Source organism: Lissotriton helveticus, chromosome 7 (genome assembly GCF_964261635.1).
Source record: "Lissotriton helveticus chromosome 7, aLisHel1.1, whole genome shotgun sequence".
In the NCBI taxonomy this organism is placed as follows: domain Eukaryota; kingdom Metazoa; phylum Chordata; class Amphibia; order Caudata; family Salamandridae; genus Lissotriton; species Lissotriton helveticus.
The window spans coordinates 765,927,306-765,947,019 of record NC_136068.1 but is presented as its reverse complement, the minus strand read 5'-3'; the positions used below and the strand labels follow the sequence as shown (position 1 = coordinate 765,947,019).

Here is a 19,714-nt window from a genome sequence, read left to right as displayed (position 1 = left end):
AGTTTGTAATTGTACACTTGTGACACCTTCTGCATAGTTACAAACCACTACATTCATCAATGATTACTTAAACAGTGGCCTCCAATGCAGAGGGCAAAGCAACATTTTAAAAGTTTCAGAGAATATATTTTCAATCTGGATATCAAAATAAGCTATGGCATACACAATAAAGATATTTAATCCCTCAAGGCTGCGTTCCATTATGGTTACAGAAAATTACATTTTTCAGTGAGACTCATTTTATCTATGCTTTGAATACTACTTTAGCACACAGTGTAGATTAACTTCACTTGCACAGTTTCACAGGGATAGCACCAAAAACACAAATTGTACAACAATCATCAAGAGAGAAAAAACAACGTGTCACACGATATCCAGATTTTTAAAATAGACTGTGATTTTGTTTAGGGTAAAAACATTAATCAATTAACAAAACCATCACACTGCATTTTCAAATATCGCATCCGGAAAGTAGGCAAAAATTAACAGCAACAAGGTAACTGAGAGACTGCATCTGTATTTATTGCACAAAATTCCCCAAAAATTGAGAATGATTATTACAATACAGTGCACATCTTGGAAAATATTTACAAAGCAAGTATAGAACAGCTATGTACATGTATCCAGCATTTTACACATAATGCCATCTGAATAATTTAAACAAAGCAAAAATAGATATAAAACATCTGCCACAGATGGAGGAAAAATATCGGTCATACATTTACTTGCATATTTTTTGTTTGATATCCCAATGTTTGCAGATTGCAAAACCAGGAAGCCCCGACTGTATGCGCTAAAATGTTTTCTTTTTTTGTCTGGCAATCAAGAAAGCAAATTTAGTAAATTGTAAATTAGCAACAGTACATGTGTTTACATGCTGACAAATTGTGAATATGAAAATGTCAAAACTAATCTGTTAAAAAATACACTCTTTTTGTTATGAATTTGTAAAGGTGCGACTGCTATACATTTATTTACAGACACAGGATGCTTATGAAAAACACGTGTGTTGCAACAGCAACCAATTGTTTTGACAGTATGCATGATGATTCTAAACAATTCTGTTTATTTGATGGCCACCTTGCACCGATAGGCAATCTAACAATGCGCTATTCATCACATTACAGCGCAAAGATTTTCCTGGCATAAAAGTAAAAGAAACACGCGTCTTGTGTCCCTGTGCAGTGCAAAGTTCTTAAACTGCCCACCTATGAAGGGATGTTTGCCTATGTGATTGAGTATATGTATCAGAAACTTCGTTGTATATCCGTCCCCTTTATGTCTTCAAATACACTACATATCTGTGTTTGAAGCTGACAGGAAGAGTAAGAAAGGTCATACATAGGAAGTCTGAAGACACACAAATGGACAGTAATTATTTTAAAACACGTCTAGAACTTTCAGAAACCATAAATGAAAAGATGCAATATTTTTGAACGATTTTATGTTTGTTCATGTTTGAGGGTATAAATATATGGGGCTACTTATCAAAGTGTGCATTACCAACAATACAGAAGAGTCTTTACTATAAAGGAGAGAAAAAATATATGCAAAAGTCAAAACTGTATATTTAAGTGCTGCGTTACAAAAATAGTTTTCTTTTATATTTTAATACATGATTTCTTTGTGAAGATGAGGTTTTGCTAATGAACTTGCAGACAGAGTACACATGAATTTGAAAATGTAAAAGTAGTAATTGTTTTTAGTTTCTATAAATCCTAGATTTTCTTTTTGCAGAGACGGCGATACTGAAAGTGAAAACACAAGGAACAATGGTTTGGAAAATGATCACAGAAACAAGGAAATACAACATAAACAAAGATAAGTGAAACCTCTCACAATATAAATTGGTATGATAGAGAGAACACAATGTCCTCAGTGATGTGCTGGTGAGAAATAGCCTCAGACTTTATAAAGTCTGTGGTAGTGCAACAGCCAGGTAATTCTGGCACTTGGTATAAATGCATTATTGCTAGCTTGGACAAAGAAAACGCCTCTAAGAGCCCCTCATGAGGCTACACATTGAAATGTATTTTTTAAAGAATGTATCATTCAGGTTTAAATTAAGAATGAGGAAACAGGGGCTGCACATGACTGTTTAAACCATGTAATACGTCCCTGTAGATATCTTAGTTAACAATGGCTTTTGTACGCAATCAAGTAAGATGCAGTAAGTTCTGGAAACATTTACACTAAGGGACATCTAGTTCGAGCTTGATGGCTGCAGGATATGATTGTGCAATTTATTTTTCTATTAAAAGGTTATAGTTACGATCCCCCCATTTTTGTTTCAACATTGACTACTGACAGTATCAGGAAAGGTGCATGTATGTTAGTTATATTGACGAATGAGAGGGAACCCATTTTACAGGCGAATGATGAGCAAATACTGTACTCATCCAGAATAGATGGACTGAAATCTTATCTGATTTGCCAAAATGCCATAACATCCTCAACAACTGTATATATCATACAGCCATTATGCCAATTTGAATTAACGTTCAAGTTGCTTTTCTACTTTGCAGGAAAATCTGCAGATTGCATTAAGATCAGGGAGCTTGCTACCCAAGCGTGCAAAGTTGGATCTTGTTTTGTACCAATATATTCACAGTGATGGGAGGAAAGATAAACCACATGGCTCTCATCATGTCGAAATTCAAATTTAAAACACCACTCATTAACAATTCCAAATCCGACAGGCGCGCATGAGCAACAAGTGTAGCCACATTGTTATTAAAATTAGAGTGCAGGGGGAGGATCAGAAATGGCACATACAAAGGCTTTGGAACCCATAAACAAAGGAATCCACTGTGAATGGAAAATTAAATGTAATGCCTGGTCCTGCTGTAAGAGAAATTACATGTAGTACTAATAATGAAAGCCAAGAAAACGTTCATGTTTGAACATGCACTATTAAACAACAGAAATTATGCAGCTCACGGTCATTACGTACACATGGACATCAGCGGATAAGCTCTTATACAGGACTTTGGGATTCATGCTTTACTTAAAAATATTTCTGATGAGATGGACTGATGGTCATGCCTAGAACACCGAATGCTCACTGGATTAGATAACTTATATGTTCATAACTCTCACAATTAGTATGTAAATAGACGTGAAAAGAAAGTGCATCACACATGGAGATGCTAATCTAACCAGCTAAACAAGATGACCAGACAAGCTTGCTAGGAAAAAACAAATTTGAATTTGTACACATCTTGTTCTTGCTTTTAGCTGTCCAGCCACACCTCTGATATGGGGTGGCAAGTCCTGCCTAATGTTAAAATTAAATTTAGCAGATTTTTATCACATGACTTTTGAATGATCAAGAGTTGGAATATGTAAGGTAGAGCTGAGGTCTAAATAGTGTCCAATCTGTTGTGCAGGCAATGAAAAGCCTTACTAGAGGAGACTTTCACTATGTATCCATATTTAATTTCAATGTACGTATATAAACGGTATACAGCATCAAGAAAATTCCCTCTTGATGCTGGTCACTTTGCTTCTGAATGAGGAGCTGGATCTGAAAGGCAACGTTTTAACACACCAGTTTTAAAAAGGTTTCTGAAATCAGATCAGATTCATAGCACTTACAGGCCATCTAAAGTCCAGAATGTTAATGAGTGCTAAAGGAGCCTGAACCAAGATCCATCTGCTGCACCCCTCCAGAAAAGCATCTATTATCGGTTTTATTTAGGATCTAGCAAACTTAACTCCAGTTACTCCAGCTTACAATCCGCCATCCACTTGTCTTGCATGCTGCATGGTCTAAATAAATAACAGGAGATAAAGGTAATTTCTGTATGCTGCTTTTGTTACAGCAGATCCGTCCAGCTTTCAAAGAGGAGAAATTTGAGAAATTCACGAAGGTCAACTAGAAACAAACATACAAAAAGAAGCCCAATAAAAACACTAGAGACAAGATGTCAAAATAGATTGAGGTAGTACAGACTGGTGACAACATCTGTTGACAGCCAACTACATTACCAAAGACATACTCCACATGGACGGTGTTTGTACAAAATGCTTCTGGCAGCTCCTTGCCAATGGGTTTGCACATTACATATAGTGACCAGGATAGAAATACCACACTTATTTCTTGCTGATGAACACAAGACTTTGTTTGGAAAACATGGAAACTGCTTTACAATTTAGTAGCATTATGATTTTCATTTTAGGTATAATTGTGACATCAGTACATAAGGCTGTGAAATTGAACATAAAGCAATCATTTTGCAGCAACTCTTCAGAAAATACAAATCTATTTTCTCCAAGAATGAATACAAATGGATTTGCTCTGAGACACTGACAATCAAGATACTTTTTAAATATATGATGAGTTGTACTAATGAAATATTTAACAAAATTCCCAAGCTTTCAGTCTGCTTTTGACCCTTTTGATTTAAAATATATTTGTTTCCCTTTTGCACACTGTTCGTTGATAGACTGTCCAAGGTCATTTAGCAGCTGAAGGCCTCAAACAAATTATTTTATGACAATACATTATTTAATTTTAATCAGCAAAGTGTAAAATCCTATGTACAACAAACTTTTCATAACCAAGAGAATTGTTCGGATGTCGGAAAAAACAACCTGTTGTGGCCTTCCAACCTCCAAAACAAAAAAAAAGCACAGTCATCTGCAGTGTTGAATTCAAATGTAAAAATTGAGCAGCTCGGAAAACGGAACATGAGCTTCTAGTTCTTCAATTCATATTTACTAGCAGGGGTTATGTCAAGATATTACTAAAAATGATTGGATTCTTCAATAAACATTGCCCTACTAGCAAATGTTGAAAGGCAGTCAAATAGCTCATCAACCGACAGGTGTTTATCATTAGTTGAGTGGCGCCGGAGCCCAGAAGTGTGAGCAACAAGCCATATATGGCTGTATTTTAGTACGCCACTTGGGACATGGTGCCAGTCTTCCTTGCTTGAACTAGGGTCCATGGCAGACACTGTCGTCCATCCTGTACAATCATCAATATGATGCTTTTGTTGAGGGATTTTTTTTAAATAATTTGCCAGATGTGCAAAAATATTTTTTTGTATGTACACGTGAATTTGCCAGTTAAAATCCTTCGGCTAAGGAGTTGAGTTCTGCAGGATTTGCATCATCTTACTCATTTACTTTTCAACAAACACAGTCTATTTTTCTGCGGAGTGGCATTTAAAGTAGTATCTGAGCAACATATGGAGAGTGAGTGCTTGCAACAGCTGCTAATAATGGTAGATCGTTGGATTCAATTCTAAAAAGCAAACATAACAAACAAAAAAAAGATTATTGCCAGCCACATGATGATATGAATTCAATATGCAATACTAATACAATGATGACATTAAAAGGTGGTACATTCCCATTTGGTAGGCAGTTCCCATGTTCTAAAATAGAAGTGTCTCCGAAAGTATATGAAAATTACAGGAGGTGTTTATGAACTTTTTTGTTAATGCACAGGGTGACAAACAAGAACTTGCTTCAAAAGTCTCTCCCCTGTTATCAACCTGTGGCAGAGTCATGAACAGCTTCAAAGAATGATGTTTAACCACACCCATGTGCATCTGGTCCCACCATAGAAGGCCCAACGAGGGCTGTGCAACACTCTAGCTCTCCGCCCACTAGCCATTTGGGACTTGTAACATGAATAAACCTTACTCCTTGGCAGTACTTCAGTTTAGACCTTTCTGAATGCCTTCAATCAAAATAAAAACCAGCTACCTAAAAAGTAAATGTATTATGTTGTATTTTAAAGATGAAAACCAGCAGCATCTTCTTCCAGCTATTCGACTTTGCTATTTTTCGCACCCTAAAAGAATGACATTTTTTCATTTAGGATGTTTGACGGGCCCTTATCAGAGATCTATTGAAAAGCATCTTTATTTTTATAACTTATTTTTATTTATTTTCTACAATAAAAAACATAGCTGGCAAGCCTGAACAACAACTCGTGTATTCACCTGGGCACCTCTGGCATTCCCTTAGATTGGGAAGCATGTTCACATTCTCCCCTATCTTTTAGTATGGAGGAGGCCTACTCCTCTGCCACAATCAACCACCAAATAGCCGGGTCCCAGCTATATGGAGATACAGTATGGCTGCACCCAAGAAGATATGCCTATTCAGCCACATCGAAAAAATCTTGAGCCCCTAACCTCTTTCCCCCTGCTTAGGAGTGTTAGTAATGGAGTTAATAATACTGAAGTGGGGTTTGTGGACTGAAGTGATCAAGACCAACAGGGAGACTGCAGACAAGGAGTGATTGTGAACACAAATTTATTACTTGATTTTGAGTTTAACTCATTGGTCTCCGGAGGCCAACAAAGTACAGCTGCAGCCCAGCTCATCCTATAAAAGGTGGCAGGAGTTTGGAAGTGTCTGCTTTGACTATCGCCAACTCCCATCTGACGAGAACTACTTTGCATAAACCTTGATGAAACCTCCTGGAATGACATGGCCACATGATCATTTCTTGGATGTTGAGCTTTTAGGTATTCTTTACTCATGTACTCTTTGAAAGTTACACTTGATCTAGTCTTGAGTGTAAAATTGTGTTTCTCTAACACCTGGATTAAGTACTCTCACCTCCATGCGGCCACAAATGTAACTTCATAGTCCAACAAAGGCTCCATCATAAATCAAATACTCTTTACTTTCATTAGGATCTAGGATTGTGGTAATCTGTCCAGAACAAAATCCTTTTTAATTGTGATGTTTGACCTGGGACGATGAAAAAAAAAGTTGTGCATCTATTTTAGGAAATTCCTGTCAGACATGCTGTGCATTAAGATGCCAACAGATATTCCAAGACATACGTCCCACGCAGTGCTTCATTTTTAAAAGAAAAAGGGCCCGGATTTTTTCTCAGAATCCCACTGCCTAATATTGATTTTATAGAATAACAAAGCTGTTTAGTTTTTATTCCACATCAGGCCTCTTTCATCCACCACCACACACTTCCTGCTTCTCTATCTCGCTCTGGAGGGTTATTTCAGCCCGATCTTATCCATTTTTAATGGTTATCTTTTATTTCTAATCTTCTTTCTTTCCCCCTTTTCTGCCTTCCTCTCTCGTACTCTGGGTCAAAGCCTGATGATTAGAAAGAAGTCCTGGTCCCCAAAAAAACAGAATGCCGGTAGGCACCACCTACAACCACCTGAAATTAAGCAATGGTCCCATGTTTACTGTGCCATAGAACAGTGCTATAGCTTTACACTACTGACAAGGCCCATATATGTGTTACATGTGCTCCTGTTCAGAGGGGACGTGGCCTGCCAGTTTGGGCTGGATGCTTCCTTCTGTAGCAGAACCAAAGCCCATTTGCACCTGTCTGGTTCTGTTTGAGTTGTTCGATGGCCGGAAAAAAAGAAGAAACTAGGGCCTAGGATGTTGTCCAGAGTAATAGATTAATTTAAGCATTCCACCCATCACTTTTTGTGTTTCTCGGTCCAACTAGATAACTATTCAAATATTCGACATCTGTGCAGTCTCTAGGTAGACACTGGACACAGAACTATTTTTTATACAAAGGATGCAGTGTTCTTGGGAGGACAGGGGGTGATCCTCTCGCACAAGCAGATGATGTCTCAAGAAAATGATTTATAATGTCAAATATGTGTAACAAGCCAGAGGTGCAAACAAAAGAATACACACTAGACAGTAACAGAACCATGAGGAACAGAGAAAAATCAGTTGCCCACCTCCCATTCACTTACAGGGTAATGTCACAAACCAGGGGATTTGAACTTGAGGTAGGTAATAAACACACAATTAAGCACATCTTATTCCACTACTAGTTGACAGGACACCCTCAATTTGGGAACAGAAGAAAGATGAATACATATTCTTTTGGAGATATCAGCATGGATTACTTCACAGTGACAGGCTTTACCATCCTCAAGCAAGGGCTGTGAAACACTTTAATCTTAAAGAACATAGTTCCCCTTAACTGGACAGGTCTTGGATGTATCAACTGTATATTAAGGCTGAGTGAAGTCAACTATGCATATTTTCCCTCTTTTGAACAACTGTCTTGGGATGGGGTCACTGACATTTTGTAATTTCCCTCAGAGCATAAGGCATTTCCTGTCACGAGCCCTTAGCCCATTATATCTCACAAAACCTCTATGTAAAGAGTCAAGGATGCAAGTCATCGTTTCAAAACATAACCACTCAACAGTAGCATTAGACCCACTGGGCATTACGCTTCGCGCACAGATGGAGTCACAGGAGGACTTTCAACTTCTGAGGCCCATGGCAAAAAAGGCTCCCCTTGACAATGACATTTTACATTCTTAAAATTTTCCGAATCAGACTTGGCTCTTTGAGACCCATGACCCACTAACACCACTGTGAGAGAAGCAGACTCTTACGCATATATGTGCTCCAGTGGTTTTGTCAATTGTCCCCTTATAAAATGCTACTGCAGTAATGACATATCCTATGTCCATATGAATACAGGTCTCTCTCTCTCTCTCTCTCTCTCACTCACTCTCACTCTACCTCTTTCTACTATTTGCTTTTACTCTCATCAGTTAAGCAGGTATCAAAGAGGTTCTCTGTAAACAAACAAGTAGAGTGATATACCTGGAGCATTTGTTGTTGATACACTTTTACATGGAGTCGCTGAGGATCTCCCAAAAATATTACAAAGGAAGACATACCCCAACACCTTGCTCAATTCTTCCACACGGACTCGCGCCTGTCCCTTTAGGTATTCTGAGAGCATCCTGCTTTTGAAATACAACTCCTGCAGTCGATCCTCAAGGTGCATGATGCACTAAAGAGAAACAAAAAAAAAGCATAATGAAATGACTTAATATTGCCCCGGCGTATATGGCCTGTTATGACCCACAGAAACAGATTTGCAGGGGATGTGAAGGTCATGATAGTAGGGAATCTACCCTCGTCTCACTTCCATGCAAGTTTAGTTCAAAACTACTGAAAACAAAGTACCTCCACAACAGGCTATACATTGGCTTACATTGTACAGGTGCTATAAAGGTAAATCAAATTGAAAACTAATTTTATTATGTTTACTCTCCACCTCCTAGCTCACATTAGCGATACAAAAACTAACTTCAGGCTTTAAATATTTACTTTCTGATCAGTTAATCTAAAACACAACTGTTTAGTTTCTCGATGTATCGTATTTTATTGTATTGTGTTACTTTATGGATCATAAAATGTAATGCATCTTAGCTGGAAGGAAAATATATATTTTAGAAAAAAGGTAGGTACATCAAATAAATATGCACTTATTGGGATATTGATCACAATATAGAACACTCAGCCTGCTGCTTCAAGCTGTGTTTTGCAAGTCAAGCAACAGAGAATTACCCTCTGTGTCAGTGCCACACATACCAGAATTGCAGTCCATATTTCACATGCGCACCCATACATAAATAAGTATACTATACATATATACACATGCACAGATAGAGATGAACAGCTGATTTATTACTCATCATGACTAACACCAAACTCTGATCTTGTAAGAGGCAGAGATTACCAGACAGGGACAAGTGCATCAATAACAAATGGCAAGCACTCATAACAACCTAGAGAGATGATGGCTCACTCCAGAGAGGTATGCTTGTTTAACCTGTAGATCTCAGATATCAATACCTGTGAGCATGATGTAGCCTTTCATTGATACATTGTGCTGCTCCAAGTCTTGTAATAATACTATCCGCATTAGGTGTGTTAAGACAGCATGACCCATGGAAAGTTAAGGAACCTATTCTCTGCCAGATGATTATTTGAAAAGAAAAATCCATATGCCAGACTAGTATCCTCTGAATTACTTTGCGATTCAGTGGAAGTATAGGAATGCATACAGAAGTGACTTTTCCAGGAAAGATTGGGAGGAAGTCTTTACATCAGTTAAAAGATTGGGAGGAAGTGTTTACATCAGTTAAATGAATATTGCATTTAATTCTATTACACAGATATGTAATTTCCTCTGAGTATTGTCCCAGGAAGGTTGTGGCAGCAGTAACCACAACCAAAATTAAATGAGGCTAAATTAGTTAGTATTTAAGAAGATAACATTGGAGATCTGAATAATAAATGTACAAAGAGAGCAAATTAATATCTAAGGAAATGGAGTAGTACCATCTCTAGATCTATACATTCATTTCCGTACAAAGGAGAGTAGAATTTCTATAACCTTCATTATCTTTTAGACATGAGGAGAAAATTCATACTAAATGTCACTAGGATACTCTCGAACCAACACCATTTCTCCACACTTAGACATAGGCACATATCGTTTTTATACACCTACAATGACTTCTGAGAAAGGGGAAATTGTAAACGGTCTCTGTGGTATCTAACACAACCTCAAAGAACTGCAGACTCTTAAAAGAGTACAGCACCGATCTCGGCTGATAGACTCATGGAAAATCTTAAATCATAGGATGCCCATCAGGAGCTGTTAACTCAGAGTGGCCCATCCTTCCAACACCTAGCTTCCTTCTTTATCACTGTCTCGGAGCAATACACAAAGACTAACTGCCAGCTACACCTACTCATGTGACCCAGGTTCAGGCTGCAGGTACCAAATGGGTAGAACAAGATAATGCCAACTTTCTAAAAGTGCCATTTTCAGAATTATGATTAAAAATCAGACTTTACAATTAAATAGGGCTTTTAATTACAATTCTTTAGACACCAAACTCAACGGGTCTACCTGCTCCCAATTGGAAGTTATGACATATTAAATGTAATAAGGTATTCTAATGTTATCCTATAGGAGAGGTAGGCCTTGCAGTAGTGAAAAAATGAATTAAGAGTTTTTCACTACCAGGACATGTAAAGCTTAAAAGTACATGTCCTACTTTTTAATACGCTGCACCCTGCCTTCTTGGCTGTTCACGGTCATCCTAGGGGTGACTTGTATGTATTTAAAAAGGAGGATTGGGCCTGGCAAAAGGTTTACCTTGAAAGAAGCTGGGGCCTTGTCAGATCTACCAGATCCGAGATGTACAGCCAACGAAAATGTTGTAATTTTATAAATAAAGGGAATCTGTATGATGTTAACACTTTAGCACATCGTGAAAATGTGCTGTTTCAGAAATTGCATATTTTGAGGGAAGGAACTTGTTTAGTATTGGAATTGACCCTTTGTGTGGATCATCCCCAGACCTTTTGCATTCACCCTCCTGTTTAGTGAACCAGTTTTTGTTGGCTTTTAAGGCTCTGCACACTTTACCATTGCTAACCATTGTTAAAGGGTTTGTGCTCACCTTAAAACCTGGCTGAATTGGCTTACATCCAATTAGCCCATCTGATTTACTTGTAACTCCATAGTAAAGTGGTACTACATGTGACTGGAGCCGGTCAATTAAAAGCTACTAATGGGCCTGCAGCCCTGACTGGGCCACCCAATTAAGTAGCCCTTTAAACATGTCTCAGCCCAGCCATTGCAGCCTTCTTGAAAAAGTAGCATGCTGAATGGATGAAATGTATTTTGAAAATGATTTTGTCTTCAAAACTATTATAAAAGAACAGATGTAGATCAGAACATGCTATGCAAAATCCACGGTTATACAGAACTCCCCAAAAATATATTCCAGTGGAAATGCTAAATGGCCACTAACTAAAGAGGGACTGCTGTTCATTGGAATCATTTTGCTTATTTAAACAAAAAAATAGAAAAGAAAAAATAATGCTCACTTTTTTCATGCTCTAGGTTCTTTAAATTCTAAATAAAAATGTTTGCATACTTACAAAATTTGGTGACAACTGGTGCTTATAAAGTTGAAGCGTGGAATGAAGTAAATTGGATACCAGGCTTGATACCAGCACCTCTTTTCCCAATTTATTCTCAGTTGCCCTTCTTTGACTACTGGCCACTTGGACTGACCATTTATCCAGGTCTGCGAGAATGCAGACAGCTTCTGCAATGGGCTCATCCAAAACCGGGTGCTACAAGAAAACAGTTATGTTTAAGAATTTGGTATTCATATAAGAAGTGATCACATTTTAGGTTTTCCTATAAAAGTCAATTACCAATATTTTCATATTTATCAAGTGTTGTGCAAGGTTCAAGTAAGGAATATGCTTCAAGGGCAACTGTGGATAGCTCGTGTGAAGATGGGAAAGCTAGGTCTAATAGAACCAGAATCCCCATGAAAGCAGTTTGTTTCTTAATCAGTCGCTCTGGGAAGCTAATATTACAATCTAATATACTAGAAGGTGCGCAGTATACATCCCTCCTAAATTCAAAACAAATTGTACAGAAATTCTCATCTAAAAACGACATCCTTTCTGAATGATGCATCCAGGGAGTAATACTTCGTCACTCTCCTAAGAATATCTGCAGTGGATAAGTGGATATTTCTCTTTTGAAGGCCAACAATATTACCTCTGTAGTTGGGAATTGAGATCAACATGCAATAGGCAATCCACTTTGCAAGCTACAATTGTTGAGGAATCTGCTTTCAGAATGTGGGGGCAGTACATTCCATCTTGAGTTTCTAACTTCAAAGGCAGCAACTCTGCCACTGGCTCTAGCCATGGCTAAATCAAAAATTACTTGACACTAAGACCTTGAGCTGTTGATCGTAGGAAAGGCAAAACTGACACCTTTTTGGTTTAGGGTGCTGAAAGCTTCCTCAATAGCTAACCAAGTGGCATGAAGTGGTGCAGTTTGGGAAGCCGTTTTGTCTCTCAAATGCCACTCCTCAGTCACAGGCCAAGCTAGTCTTTGGTCTAACGAAGCAAGACAGAACAATGGAAGTCACATTCTTTAAGAGATGCTTCTGTATGAAATACTTAAACAATATGTAGAAGTTTTGGAGCTAAAGTGATCATGCAGAAACAGCCCACAAGAGAAACTGGTTCAGGTAATAAACATTTAATATTGACCTAATGCTTCAATATTCTGGGCATAAGGAAATATGTGATCTGGGGTTTGAGACAATTGACTGACTGGAGGTTAGAACAAAATTTGCTTTTTTAACCTGCCTTTATTGTTTCCCTTTAGTTTTTTTCCGACCTTAGATGTTTGAAAAGGCTGGTAGGATGTTTGAAGCTGCTATAAGGGACCGTAAAGATTTCACGATTACAACTCTAATCCTGCACAGCGGCTGAACCTTGGCTGATGGAGAGAACAAGATTTTACCTTAACAGAGAAGTTCATGATGCTGGAGTGTTTCGTTAAAGTGTGATTAGAGGTACATAACTAGTTACAACATCCTAATTCATAGAGCTGTTAGGGTCAAACTGTATGCTAGAGCTTTATTTATTTGATGCTGGGTTAAAACTACTTCTTTTGCAAACAGTTAAAGTCATATGCTGCACATGGAGGCAACATATGCAGAAGTAACAAATGTAGATGTCTTGGTGAATGTAATGTAGGTCATAAAGAAATGAAATTCAAGATTGTAGTATCTTTGGTGCACAAAATAACTTATTTATTACCTGTGAACATTATTTCTCTATAATATGTAGATTTAACATGCCCATCATCTTGGCATGCCTAAATGATCTGAATGGTTCTTTTGCTACATGTATTTCAAAGCTGAAGGCAGAGTTTTGAAAGGGATGGCGACAAAATAACTTATTTATTACCTGTGAACATTATTTCTCTATAATATGTAGATTTAACATGCCCATCATCTTGGCATGCCTAAATGATCTGAATGGTTCTTTTGCTACATGTATTTCAAAGCTGAAGGCAGAGTTTTGAAAGGGATGGCGACAAAATAACTTATTTATTCCCCGTGAACATGATTTCTCTATAATATGTAGATTTAACATGCCCATCATCTTGGCATGCCTAAATGATCTGAATGGTTCTTTTGCTACATGTATTTCAAAGCTGAAGGCAGAGTTTTGAAAGGGATGGCGACAAAATAACTTATTTATTCCCTGTGAACATGATTTCTCTATAATATGTAGATTTAACATGCCCACTATCTTGTCATGCCTAAATGATCTGAATGGTTCTTTTGCTACATGTATTTCAAAGCTGAAGGCAGAGTTTTGAAAGGGATGGCGGGAGAGACTGCGTAAAATCCAACATGCTGCCACTTGCTTCCAACACAAGAAAGAGAGTACAGCTTTAGGTGTACACGCAGACGAGGAACTCGGTCCAGTGACTTTGCGCCCAACCAGTACACAAAACGGAGCAAGGATATGGAGAGTAGCAAAGAGGAAGATGCCGGACCACTGGAGAGGACGGCTGAAACAAAGAGCAGCTAGCGAGAAGAGTACCCAAGAGGGGCTGACGAGTCGCCGTATGGAAAGGGGACAAGCGAAGGGAACCAGCTTGGAGAAGGTCCAGAGCTGACTGGAGTCATCTGACAAGAGCACTATGGATTAACAACACATACACCCAGCAGTTGGAGGAAATGAGGTGCAGAGGTCCCAACCACTACAGCCCGGGATCGGAGCCATGGCACCAGCCAAGTGATTTAATATTCAGTCACAGAGTGGCATTAATAAGGGGGGTCTTGGTGACACTAGGTGTACTGAGGGTTGGTAAGAACACAAAGACCGGACTATGGAGCACCAGTTGAGATTGTGAAAGACACAATAAAACTCTTTATTCTTGTGAGCATGGCAGTGGTGCCTGATGAAGGGGAAAAGAGTGACGGTCAGAATATGCGCTCATGGTCCGTTTTATTTTCCAGAGGGTTGATACTGGTAGTCAAGAGAATGCATAGGAGAATGGGAGGCGGAGTGGGAGAAAACCCAGGGAGACCTAGGAAGAATGGAGTTATGGAACACTGACAAAACCAGATTGACCTTTCTTTACTTTAATTCCCTTGAAGTTCGACCTCTTAATACTACTTATGAGGTACCCAATGAAGAACCAAGATACCCTTACTATTGACTTGTCTTTTGTCTGATAAAACCTGTTCCAAGAGAAAAAAAAGTGTACATTTATAAAAATAATCTCATGCAATAGAACAAAGTGTGTAATCTCCTTATAAGTAAGCTTTTATGTGACTCCCTCACATTCATCCTGGTCCATTACATTTACCAGTTACTGGGGTGGTATTTAATCTGATGACCGACAGAGAACGAGGTGATGCAAGACTGTATGCTGTTCTTAGATCACTGAACTGATGCACAAGAGTGAACAGCCACATACTGCTAAACTAAGACAATGATTGTTTTTGGCGACAATGCAGGAATGATGGTATAGAGAACATTTTGACAAAAGCAAGATACAGGCTAGAAACTGTGAAGCAGCACATTGTGGCTGATAAAGGCAAACAAGAAATATGGACAATTTATTTGGGCTTACCAGAGGTAGATGAAGAGCGCTTTGAAAAAGTTTAATCCAAAATTGAGAAACAGCAATGAGATACTAATAATTGGTAAGAGGACTTTTAAGTTTGGAAATGCTTTCAGGGGCATCATTTAAGGTGGCTTTAATTGAACTAACGCACCAAACAAGTATAAAACTGTGATATGAGACAGTGATTGTTGATGCTCACAGCATCGCTACATAGGAGTGTTAAAAAGCATGGGAATAGTGTTCTTGAAGGTGTATTTAGATGATGGTGGTACTCTGGTGTGTTGATGATAATTCGGTGCCATTTATCAACAGACAAATGGTTGGTTACTTTAAAGGTTCAGGGTTCAAACCACAGAGCTACTTTGCCCCATCTTCGATTAAAAGATTAAAAAGGTGGGTGCCCAGGATCAAAAACATGCTAAAGGGAAACATTCAATTAGTGTTGCAGCGAAGGCTAACTACAAGAGGTCAAGAAACTATGCAAATCCTGCAATCACAGGAGAAAGGCTGCAAATTGTGTGTAGCTAGGGGATGCTGCATGTGGTATTCAGAGAAGTTTAACAGATGGAAAGGATGGACTTGTGAGTGGTGAAAGCAAGGGAGATGTAAAGAAGTTCAGAAATCATTTAGGCCTAGAAGATATTGTTACTGGTTAATAGCGAAGATGAGAATTATTCATGTATTCACAGAAAGATATGACGGTCACAGTGAAATCAGACCGAAGCAAAAAGCACTGGGATTTAATTGCATGTGTGAATTTCTAAGTAGGGGTGGAACATGATTCTTACTAAAGTTAATCCTGGCCCCTTGATATGCCTCCATAAAAGAATTGTTGTCCAGATATTTTCATTTTTTATCGTTTTGGATAATTTGAGAATTTAGCTTGGGTAGACATTGCTGATCCACGCCAATTTTTTCTGGATGACATTTTTAAAAATGGAGGATGTATTGCAGTGATGATGTCATATTTCAGGAACCATGAGACCTATATAATTCATTTTGGTGACAAAACATATGTTTTGGGGGTCAAGTAGTCTTATAGAGACAAAAAATAACTCCTCTGAGCAAGCCTTCTGCCATTTGCAAAAATGGTGGCTATACTAGAGGAAGAGGAGACAAAGAAATGAAACAAATAATGTTTTTTAATCCTTTTATGTATACACAAAACAAGGTTTATGATCAGAATATGAAAAAAATGTTTATCACTCCTGTTTTAGGCACATTTTCATAGTTCACTTTATTTGTTTCGGAAATTGTACATGGTAGATATGCAGAATGTTGAACATTTGAGCAGAGCATATCGACAGGGACATCTTTTTGTAGCACAGGTTTTGCAAGTACATGTATGTGTAAGTTCTGTGTGTAGAGGCTTTAGAAATTTCATAGGCTTTAGAACCCCATTAATATCTTCCCAACCAAATTCACATGGATCTTTCTCTACAAATGCATGATCAAATCATTTACACATCTTCTAATCAAGGAGAACACATTTTTAATGTGTCCACGCACAGAATATGACGTCAGTGGAAGGAAACTTAGCGGGACTCCTCTCTTGAACTCACTGTACCGAAGAGAGTCAAATGTGTGACAGTCAGAACTTGTTTTCCAAACGCACACAACATATTTATGTACGTCTTTACAGTCACCTTTTTTTTTTGTCACAGCAGATCCTTTTTGAAACTTTTTTTTATTTTTATTTTAAGACCTTTATTGAAAATGCATTTTACAGATAACACGGCGTTGTGCCTACAACCGTAAATAGGCCGGCAGCGTTATAATCAGGTACATTCATAGCACTTAAAGAATCTGTAGATAGAACGCATTATTACACAGCAAGCCGCCTACAACCACTACGGGCCGGCCGCGTCAACAGTAACCTTAGGTCTTGAGGTTTTACACTTTGCAATGCAGAACAAACTTAAACCAAACTGGATCAGTCCACTACCACACTCCCCACCCATCCAGCAGTATAGCGTAAATCAATTAACGGTGCCGTTATATCATGGTCAACATAGAGTTTGCGGGAGTTACCTCACAGTGCCAATGTGATGCGGCATTTAATTATCTTCACAGGCATTCAGATAAGCAGTCAGATACATCCAGTAATCCTTTGGTCTGGACCTAGGTGGTAACATTTCTTCATATGTACGTAATGTGTCTTGACAGTAAGACATATCCCTCAGCCACTGCTTGACTGTTGGCACATTTGTACTCCCCCAGCACATTGAGATTCTGCGCTTGGCTAACAGTATGGCCACCGCACAAAACTTACGCGCCATTGGTTTCATCTTTCCCAATAATCCCAGGAGACAACAGCGAATGGTACATTCAAGAGTGACCCCCACCATTTCAGATAACATGGCTACGACCTCCAACCAATAGGTCTGTATCTTCGCACAGTGCCATGCTAAGTGGATAAAGTCCGCTTGGCGATAGTTACAACGTTTGCATCTTGCATCTTCACTCAAACCATACCTATGCAAAGAAGCCGGAGTATAGTATGCCTGGTGTAGGTATTAAAAATGTATGATCCGCAAGTTTCCATTAGGTGTAAGGAGTGTAGTTAGCGTGCAAGCACTCTCCCAGTCCTTTTCAGTGAGAGGGTCCTCTAGCACCAGGTTCCAACGCTCCCGAACTCTGGCAGTGTTATGTCCTATCTCTGTCTGAGCTGATGCATAAAGCCGAGATACTAAGTGGGACGTGTTAGAGGTCGTGAGCACCAATTGTAATGTATTCAGAGTAGGTGGTTCCTCTGGAAAGGAAGGGTATAAGTGTCGAATCGCCACCTTCAGTCTATGAAATGTGAAGTGAAATAACAGCGATGGGTTTTGTGTGTAAGCTGAATCAGGTTCCGTGAGAAAGGTTCCATCCTTGTATAAATCCCCCATGGAAACTAGTCCCACTTGCGTTAACAGGCCCATACCCACCGGCTCAGCTGTCACTGACAGTTCGGGATGATAGTGGAGCGGAAGAGCAGGAGCATAGAGCGGCAATTTGTGGGCTAATCGACCCAATCCTCTCCATGCTGCGTTCGTAGCATCAATGGTATTGATGTCCCTGTTGTGAAGTGGCGGTCTGTCGTGCGTGATGATAGCGTCAAGTGGAATAGGATTAGCATCGCCCTCCTCAACAGCTACATAAGTCAGATATGGAATTTTATGGTACCAGAAAGCGGCATATTGTGCCTGAGCACATAGGCAATATAGTAAAAAGTCCAGGACTCTCCATCCCCCTTTGGAAGACGGTAGTGTTAACGTAGCTAGTTTGATACGTGCTTGTCTACCCGCCCAAATCAGCTTCAGAACCATCACATTTATGCGCTTAAATACTTCTCTCGGCGGTAGAATGGGGATATTATTGAAGAAGTAAAGAAGTTTGGGAAGTAGTACCAGTTTTACTATCGCCATTCGATCGGCCAGGGACAATGGGAGTTGAATCCATCTCTTAATTTTGTCCTCAAGGGCATCAATAGCTCTGCCATAATTCGTCCTAATGACTATATCCGGATCCCTGTGATACCATATACCTAAATAGCGTACGGGGTCTGTTTGCCATTCTAAGGGGTATTCTATTGCATGTGGTAGAGTAGTATCAGTGAGTGGGATTATCGAGGATTTGTCCCAATTTATCTGTAAACCGCAAAGCCACCAAATTTAATGTACGTACGTAAGAGGATCTAGGTTGCGTGCAGAGTCGCGAACATATAGTAGCATATCATCCGCATAAAGGGAAATATGCAGGGGTCTGCTTGGGAACTGTAGCGCCAGATGATGACTCTTCTGCCTAACCATGCAAGCCAGGGGTTCTAGGGCGAGGGCAAATAAAAGGTGGGATAAAGGGCAGCCCTGTCTGGGCCCTCTACCGATGTTGAAAGCTTCATAGACATAGCCATTGATCCTGACCCTAGCAGTAGGTCTCGTGTATAACAGTTGGATCCATTGAATGTACACCAGTGGGAAGCCCATCCTATGCAGTATTGTGATTAAATAGGACCATTCAATGGAGTCAAATGCCTTAGCGGCGTCCAGCATAACTGCTACAGCTTTCTCTGTCGGAGTCAGATAGTGTGAGACCGCGAAGAGTGTTCTAGTGTTGTGTGCGGTATTGCGAGTCCTTTTTGAAACTTCACAGGTTCAGTAGTTAAAGTTCCCAGCTTTGTTCCAATGCTGCTCATAGTGTCATCACCCGTAACAATATGTGCCTTGATAAAAACACTGGGCATCACTGGGTCAAGTTTCTTCAACATAATATGAAGCGGGATTAAGAGTCTTTTCTCACCGTTTCCATAACGAATTCATATTCCTTGACATATGAACATTACAACAAATCTAAGTAGCATAATAATAACATACGAGTCATTTGACAGTACAATGACTATTGAAACCATTTTGAACAGCCCACTCAACATGTGGCACAACACGAAGGTCAGATTCCTCCAATTTGATGTTAAATTATTGAACA

The 19,714-nt window shown here is 39.1% G+C and overlaps 1 protein-coding gene across 6 annotated transcripts in view; it reads right to left on the bottom strand.

Moving 5' to 3' along the window:
* Positions 1 to 501: 501 nt before the first annotated feature.
* Positions 502 to 19,714, bottom strand: part of FNIP1 (folliculin interacting protein 1) — a 333,439-nt gene continuing 314,226 nt past the window's right edge. For all 6 annotated transcript variants that reach the window (XM_078653129.1, XM_078653133.1, XM_078653134.1 and 3 more), the window contains 3 exons: positions 11,731 to 11,928; positions 8,661 to 8,776; positions 502 to 5,251 (listed from right to left, as the gene is read on the bottom strand). In XM_078653129.1, coding sequence (XP_078509255.1) covers positions 5,173 to 5,251; positions 8,661 to 8,776; positions 11,731 to 11,928 — 393 coding nt within the window. In that variant the 3' untranslated portion in view covers positions 502 to 5,172. The remainder of the gene's footprint in view (positions 5,252 to 8,660; positions 8,777 to 11,730; positions 11,929 to 19,714) is intronic.